We start from the raw sequence: 7,934 nt of genomic DNA, 5'->3' as shown, positions 1-7,934 counted from the left end.
CACACACACACGGAGCCAATGCAAAAGGAAGCTGCCTTCTCAGCTACTGCCACACACACACTCACTCACACACACACGCACACACACACACACACACACACACACACACGGAGCCAATGCAAAAGGAAGCTGCCTTCTCAGCTACTGCCCCGCGGGGTGGTGGGGATCCGCGCAGGTGGCTGCTGCTCCCTGGGAGTAGCTGTGAAGTGCACTTAGCCCGACCCCTCCAACTGGGGACTCAGCTCTGCCCATTTTTGCAATGTGTTCTCCAGAACAGCAAGAAAAAGTAGCCCAGACTTGTGGGCGTTTGCAAGGACACTAAGAGCAACTGTGGCTTTGGGTCCCATCTGCTCATCAGTTATGGAGATATGAGGGACCCCCTGGTGTGAGCCCCTCCTTCCCCATCCTGTCGCAAGTCCAAGGGAGCAGGCTGGACAGCCCTGCCACGAGGGAGAACACTTCCAAGGCACGGCAAACACGGGCACCTCCTCCTGGCTCTCCTTCATGCTAGAGACGAGGGAGGTTGTGTGCAGAACTTCCCAGTGCTACAACACACCCCTCTGTGATCCCAGGCAGGTCACTTTCCCATGGCAATCAGAAGCAAGAAGGGAATTGGGGACAGAAATTGGTCAAATTCAAACCCCAGTACTGAAAAAGGCCCATGGTAATTCTAGCTGAACTTTGCCATTCTGGAAAAGTGATTACTTCCAGGTGCTGTGGCTCATGCCTATAATCCTAGCTACTTAGGAGGCTGAGATCTGAAGATCACACTGGACAGGAAAGTCCCTGAGATCTTAATTCCAATTAACCTCCAAAAAGCTGGACATGGAGCTGTGGCTCACATAATAAAGCAGAGCACCAGCCTTGGGGAAAAACCTGAGACAGCACCTAGACCTGAGTTCAAGCTCACTACAAGCGCGCGTGCGTGCGCGTGCGCGCACACACATATACACATACACACACACACACACACACACACAAAATTAGGAAAGAAAAGCAGCTCCCTTTCCCTGGGGCCCTGCCCTCGGTGAACTTACGGGCACCTGGAGTCCAAGTCTGAGCTGAATCTGGCAGCAGAGACAATGCCAGGGCCCACCGCCATCTCCACTGGGGTTCCGGAGTGTGCGTGGTCTCTGATCCCACTCCTCCTCGTTCAAGCACTGCCATCAGGTCACACAGATGGCGGTTGTTCTACTGGGTAGCTTTACAAGTGCTGGCCCTCATCCCCACAGTCCAGTGGCTCAGGGAGAGCCTTTCTTTCCAGCCTCTGATGAGCTCTGTGCATCTCCCCAGCCACAGCCCCCATGATGAGCCAAGGCACCAAGGCCTTGCCCCTGCATGAGACAAGAAAGGACCCAGAGGGTTTGATCCACCAGCTCTATTGAGTTCTGGGCCTCAGCTTCAGGCCAGCCTGCCTTTCAACCCAGCGCAGGAGCCCTCCTCTTTCCCGCTGTGACCCCAGGCCCAGGGCCCTTTCCTCTCAGCAAGACCCACCGTCTCCCCACTTTTGAGAGGAGACCAGGCAGCCTCTGGTAGAGAGTGCCGCTGCGCCTCATGGCTCACATTGAGGATTTCACTTCAGAGAAGCCTAGGTGGGGCGAAGCTCAGCTCAACTCAGCTCACCTGGTGGTTTTTTTTGAAGCGCAGCAGCAGCCTGTCATATGTATGGAACTGGAAAGCCAGCCCTGCACTGCAGAGCCGGTGCTGGCCCCGGTGCTCAGGGATGGGGCAGTGCCACAGGCCCTGGGGTCTAGCCCTGCCCAGCACCACAAAAAAAAAAGAAAACATTGATAGCTCATAGCTGTCACCCTCCTCGCCACTCAGGAGGCTGACAGCTGAAGATCGAGATTCAAAGCTAATCCAGGCAGAAAGGTCTATGAGACTCTTACCACCAATTAACAAGCCAAGAACTGAAGCTGTGGCTCCAGTGGTAGAGCCCTTATCCTGAGCAGAAAAACCTCAAGGACAGGGCCCTGGGTTCAAACCCCAATATCCATACAAAACAAAATGAAAGAAAACATGTTTGTTCAATAGGCTGCTCTGACCATGAAGGTTAGAATGTGTTTGTGGCTTTAACGAAATCTCACTATCCCACAATACTGTGAAATTTGTGTAATCACTTAATCACAATAAAAAAAATTGCAAAAAAAGCAACAACAACAAAAAGGCTGCTCTGAGTCAGGCTCCCATTAGCCAGATTCAGGGCTGACCCCTGCTCGTCCTCTTGGGCACCCAGCTGTCACGACCATCTCTCTGCTTTCCCTCCAGGTCAGCGCCTATTTGGGGAGACCATCCTGGGGCTCACACAAGGCTCTGTGTCCGACCTGCTTGCCCGGCCGAAGCCCTGGCACAAGCTGAGCCTGAAGGGCCGGGAGCCATTCGTCCGCATGCAGCTGTGGCTCAATGACCCCAACAATGTGGAAAAGCTGATGGACATGAAGCGGATGGAGAAGAAAGGTAGTGCCCTGCCCACAGTGCCCTCCATGGCACACTGGCCCTTCCCAATGTGAGGAATAAGTGTTGACAGAGGCCTCTGACACATGAGTTGCTAGATTTTAAAGATGTAGGAAACATTTCAAGGGAGAAGGCTGTTAACCCAATATGAGCAGATACTCATGGCTCAGATCTGTAATCATAGCTACTCAAGAGGCTGAGATCTGACGATCACGGTTCAAAACTAGCCAGGGCAGAAAAATCTGTGAGACCAGAAAACCGGAAGTGGTGCTGTGGCTGTAAGTGGTAGAGCACTAGCCTTGAGCAAAAGAGGGACAGCACCCAGCCTTGAGTTCAAGCCCCAGGATCAATAACAACAAAAAAGCACCTGAGTTTCAACACTCATCCAGACAATAACATTAAAGTGTCCCACCCTGTCAGGAAACATGCTGCTGCTATGTGCAGGCCTCCCTCAGCCACGAAGTGCCCCTGAGCAGCCCTGTCCCGTCATTCTTCAGGACAGAGGACACCATTTCCTGCTGGGCCACCCAGCCGCTCTGCAGGGTTCCCCAGGCTCCTGCTTCCTTCCACACAGGCTCTGGGCGCCATCTTGTGTTTCAAAGAGTTATTGTCTCAGTGGGCCCTGGCCCTCTGCCATCCCAGCTCCCCAAAGTGGCTGTGAGGCCATCTAGCTAGGTGTTCTTCACTAGGCTGTTCCTTCCCTGGCAGGCGACTGCGCAGGCTCTGAGCCAGTCTTCCCCCTCGGTGCCCACTCCCAGCCTTTGACCAGGCCATGTGCATTAAATCTCTCAGGTTTTCCTTCTCGATTGTTCCCTAGTCACAGCATGCAATGGCAAGGGAGCACAGTAATCCCCCAGCAAGTGACCCTCACTTCCTCCAGCGCTAAGGATTAGACAAACAGCTGGCCATTAAGTGTGCAGTGAGCACTTTGTTCTCTGGCATGAGTTGTGCCCATGGCCTGGCCTGGCCTAAAAGTCCTGCACCAGGTCCCAGACAAACGGTTCATTCCTACACTGTGTGCATCCTCTCCTTCCTGAAGCTTCAGCTTCTCCCTAAGCTCTGGTGTTCCATTCCTCCCTATCCTGTCTTCTGCCTTTGTTTCTTCTGTGACCCAACCTGCCCACATTATCTGAAGCTCACATACAGACCCAGCACGACGTGCATGTATGCACACACACACATACACACACACACCAACGTGCACTCACACTCACTTCCTGTATCTCAGCTGGACACATGGCACCAGCCACACATGGCACTGACTATGGTTTCCATTCTCCCCTGCATTTGCCTGAGTGGCAGCACGGCTCCGGTGCAGCTCTCTGGCCTGCTGTGGCAGGAGGGCCTTAGCATTGTCACTTACAGCCTGAGGTTTCCTCATGGGTAAACTGGGTAACAACCAGGGGTGAACCAGCGCTGCTAACGCAGCTGCACTTGCCAGAATTGGTTCAGAAGGGCCAGGCGTGCTCTTTGGTCCCCAGCATAGCAGGAAAAGAAAATAAAGAACTGGAAAGAGGAGCAAGGAACGTGGCTTAGTGGCAGAGTGCTTGCCTAGCATGCATGAGGTCCTGGGTTTGATTCCTTGGTACAACATAAACAGAAAAAAGTAATTAAGAATAAAGAAAATAAAGAACTGAAAAAAAGTTCACTCCATAGTCCAAATCGGTCCCCTGGGGAGATGAGTGTGAACAATTCCACTAGAGTGGAGGGGGAATTTTGTGTGTGTGTGTGTGTGTGTGTGGTTTTTTTTTTGTCAGTAATGGGGCTTGAAACTCTGGGCTTGGGAGCTGTCCCTCAGCTCTTCAGCTCAAAGTGAGCACTCTACTGCTTGAGCCACAGCGCCACTTCCAGTTTTCGAGTGGTTTATTGGAGATAAGAGTCTCACGGACTTTCATGTCTGGGCTGGCTTTGAACAGCAATCCTCAGATCTCAGCCTCCTGAGTAGCTAGGATTACAGGTGTGAGCCACAGCGCCCGGCGGGAGAGTTTTTTAAGATTTTGGTTTTGTGTCACAATGCAGCCCAGGCTGGCCTTGAACTCAGGATCCTCCATCCTCAATATGCCACATGCTGTGTTTCCACATTCTAAACATTGTCCTGTCCTCTTTCACCTCCTGGCCTATGTTTTTCTGGTCAATCCCTGTCCTCCTCAGCAGTCTGTCCTAGGAAGCCTCCTCGGTGCCCACCCCATGCCCTGCACAGGGACAGGGACAGAGCCAGGGCAGGGGTGTAAGGTACCCACTTGGGGAGCAAGGGCATTGGGCTTCTCACACAGCCAGCCCTGACCTCGATGTCTCTTCTCCCTGCAGCCTACATGAAACGGCGGCACAGCTCTGTCAGCGACAGCCAGGCCTGTGAGCCCCCTGCCGTGGGCATCGACTACAGCCAGGGTGCCAGCCCCCAGCCGCAGCACCAGCTCAAGAAACCCCGTGTGGTGCTGGCCCCTGAAGAGAAGGAAGCTCTAAAGAGAGCCTATCAGCAGAAGCCATACCCGTCACCAAAAACCATCGAGGAGCTAGCCACCCAGCTCAACTTGAAGACCAGCACCGTCATCAACTGGTTCCACAACTACAGGTAGGCCCTCCCCACCCCTGCCTAGTCCCGCCACATAGCGGCCACCCCACCGCACATGGGCTTGGCCCCTCACAAGTGTTTGTGTGTGTGTATGTGTGTTTGTGTGTCAGTCATGGGACCTAAACTCTGGGCCTAGGCTCTGTCCCTGAGCTCTTCAGCTCAAGGCTAGCTCTCTACCACTTGAGCCACGGCGCCACTACCTGCTTTTTCTGCTTATGTGGTACTGAGGAGTTGAATCCAGGGCCTCATGCATGCAAGGCAAAGACTCTACCACTGAGCCACCTTCCCAGCCCCAAGTGTTTGTTTTTTGTTTGTCGGTCCTGGGGCTTGAACTCACACACACTGTCCCTGAGCTTTTTGTGCTCAATACTAGAACTCTTAACACTTGAGCCGCAGCTCTACTACCAGCTTTTTGCTGGTTAATTGGCAAGAAACTGGCTTCAACCCATGATCTCAGATCTGAGATTCCAGAGTAGCTAGGATTGCAGGTGTGAGCCACCAGCTGTGCCCTGGTATTAGGCTTCGATCTGGAGGGATTGTGCTTGCACTTCCTTTGTGTTTTCAGTTTTTAGATGAGAGGGTCTCAAGTTTGCCCCAGACAAACTTGGACCAAGATTCACCTATTTTCACACTCACATGGCATTTATAGGCATGTGCCACCAATCTGGCTTGCTTTTTTGTTGTTCTTTTTGTGACAGTCCTGGGGCTTGAACTCAGAGCCTCGGCACTGTCCCTGAGCTTTTTTGCTCAAGGTTAGTACTCTACCACTTCAGCCAAAGCTCCACTTCTGGCTTTTCGGTGATTAACCTGTGATAAGAACCTTGCGGCAGGACTTTCCTGCCCCTGCTGGCTTCAAACAGATCCTCAGATCTCGGAGTAGCTCGGATAACAGGTGTGAGCCACCAGCACCTGGCAACTGAATTTGTACCACATCTCCCCACTCTTATCAGCCCAGGCTGCTCCCTGTCCACAGAAAGAGTAGGGAAAAAATGAAGGGAAGGAAGAGAAGATAAATGTGACCACTCTGGCCAGGTCTCAGGCTCACCCACTGTCACCTCCTACCTAGTCAGTGTCTTTACCCGGGTGTCCAGTGAAGTCCTGCGAGGACACTGCACATCCTCAGCCCAGGGGCTGCTGACCTCCTGGGCGTCTCCTGTATCTGCACAGGGCGCCCCAGGCCTGGCCTGCTCATGCTCCCTCCCCTTCCCAGTACCGTCTTGTCTTGCTGGCCCCTGGCAGCCACAGTCCTCTCTGTGGAGCTGTCTCTGGTGCATTTAGCACAAATTCAACTGTCCACCCTTGGCAGACAGCAAGGGAGGAGGAGGCGCAGCACAGGACCTGCACTCAGGCATTAAATGAGTTAAACTCCTAAAGGAGAAAGCAACTTTTTTCTCTTATTTTCACAGGGATTAAGCCAGGACAGTTGATGTTATTTTTTTTTTCTGTGCCTGTAGAGCCCTCAGAGAGTAGAACCTGAGGTCAATTTTTTTTGGGGGGGTGTCAGGTCGTGGGGCCTGAACTCTGGGCCTGGGCGCTGTCCCTCAACTCTTCAGCTCAAGGCTAGCACTCTACCACTTGAGCCACAGCGCCACTTCCGGCTTTTTTCTTTTTGCTTATGTGGCGCTGAGGAATCGAACCCAGGGCCTCATGCATGCAAGGCAAGCGCTCTACCACTGAGCCACCTTCCCAGCCCTGAGGTCAATTTTTGCACCCATTTAAAAAAAAAAAAATAGAGCCAGGCACTAGAAGCTCACACCTGTAATCCTACTCAGGAAGTTGAGATCTGAGGATAGAGGTTCAAAGCCAGCCCAGACAGAAAAGTTCATGAGGGGCTGGGAATGTGAATATGGCTTAGTGCTAGAGTGCTTGCCTACCATGCACGAAGCCCTGGGTTCGATTCCTCAGGACCACATACACAGAAAAAGCCGGAAGTGGTGCTGGGGCTCAAGTGGTAGAGTGTTAGCCTTGAGCACAGAGAGGCTCAGAGACAGAGCTCAGGCCCTGAGTTCAAGACCCCCACCCCAAAACAAAAAAGAAAAAAAAGAAAAGTCCATGAGACTCTTTATCTCCAGTTAACAACAAAATACTAGAAGTAGGGGTAGCTCAAGTGGCAGAGTACTAGTCTAGTGAAAATGTCAAGCAAGGGGAAAAGGCCCTAAGTTCAAACCCCATTACCAGCACAAAAATAGGTAAATAAAAAGTCAAAGCACAGTGTAATCTGGTATGGTGGGTACATGTAATCCCAGTTGTAATCTCAGGAGGTGGAGTGTGGAAGATCTTGGTTTCAGACAGTGAGACTGTGTCAGAAAACAAGGTGGGCATGGTAGTGGGCCCCACTGCTCAGAGAGCAGAAGTAGGAGGCTCCAGGCCTGAGTCAGCTGCAGCAAGTTAGCCTAAGACCCTATTTGAAAGACAAACTAAACACAAAAGACTGTGTGTGGTTCAACTAGTAGAGGGCTTGAGGCTCTGAGTTCAGCCCTAGTACCAGCCCTACAAAAAGGTCATGAAAGAACCAGGACTGAGCCTTTGTTTACTTTGTGTCCAGTATTACAGTCAATATGCCACTTCATCTTCCTCTCTCTGCAAGGAAGACACTTTTTTCAGATAAAAGAACTAAGGTTCAAAAGGCCACAATGATCTGTCCTAGTTGGACAGCTATAGAGTAGCAAAGCCAGACTTCCAACCTAGGTTTGGGGGGCGGAGGATGGAGGTAGGGGGGAGTGTAGTTGAGGAGGTGGGAGAGAAGGGATGGTAGGGGAAAAACAAAGGAGGAGGCAAAATGCTTGGTAAGAAATGTACTCATGCCAGGCTCCGGTGGCTCACGCCTGTAATCCTAGCTACTCAGGAGGCTGAGATCTGAGGATCATGGTTCAAAGCCAGCCCAGGCAGGAAAGTCTGTGAGACTCTT

General features: G+C 52.1%; 1 protein-coding gene across 1 annotated transcript in view; it reads left to right on the top strand.

Annotated features, from left to right (window-relative positions):
* Window positions 1–7,934, top strand: part of Cux1 (cut-like homeobox 1) — a 184,950-nt gene that overhangs the window by 174,528 nt on the left and 2,488 nt on the right. Inside the window, exons 23-24 of the mRNA XM_013031710.1 lie at window positions 2,269–2,457; window positions 4,762–5,026. Coding sequence (XP_012887164.1) covers window positions 2,269–2,457; window positions 4,762–5,026 — 454 coding nt within the window. The remainder of the gene's footprint in view (window positions 1–2,268; window positions 2,458–4,761; window positions 5,027–7,934) is intronic.

Source organism: Dipodomys ordii, unplaced genomic scaffold (assembly GCF_000151885.1).
Source record: "Dipodomys ordii isolate 6190 unplaced genomic scaffold, Dord_2.0 Scaffold143, whole genome shotgun sequence".
Classification (NCBI taxonomy): Eukaryota; Metazoa; Chordata; class Mammalia; order Rodentia; family Heteromyidae; genus Dipodomys; species Dipodomys ordii.
The sequence above is the reverse complement of the archived record's forward strand: the minus strand, read 5'-3'. Positions and strand labels throughout refer to the sequence as shown.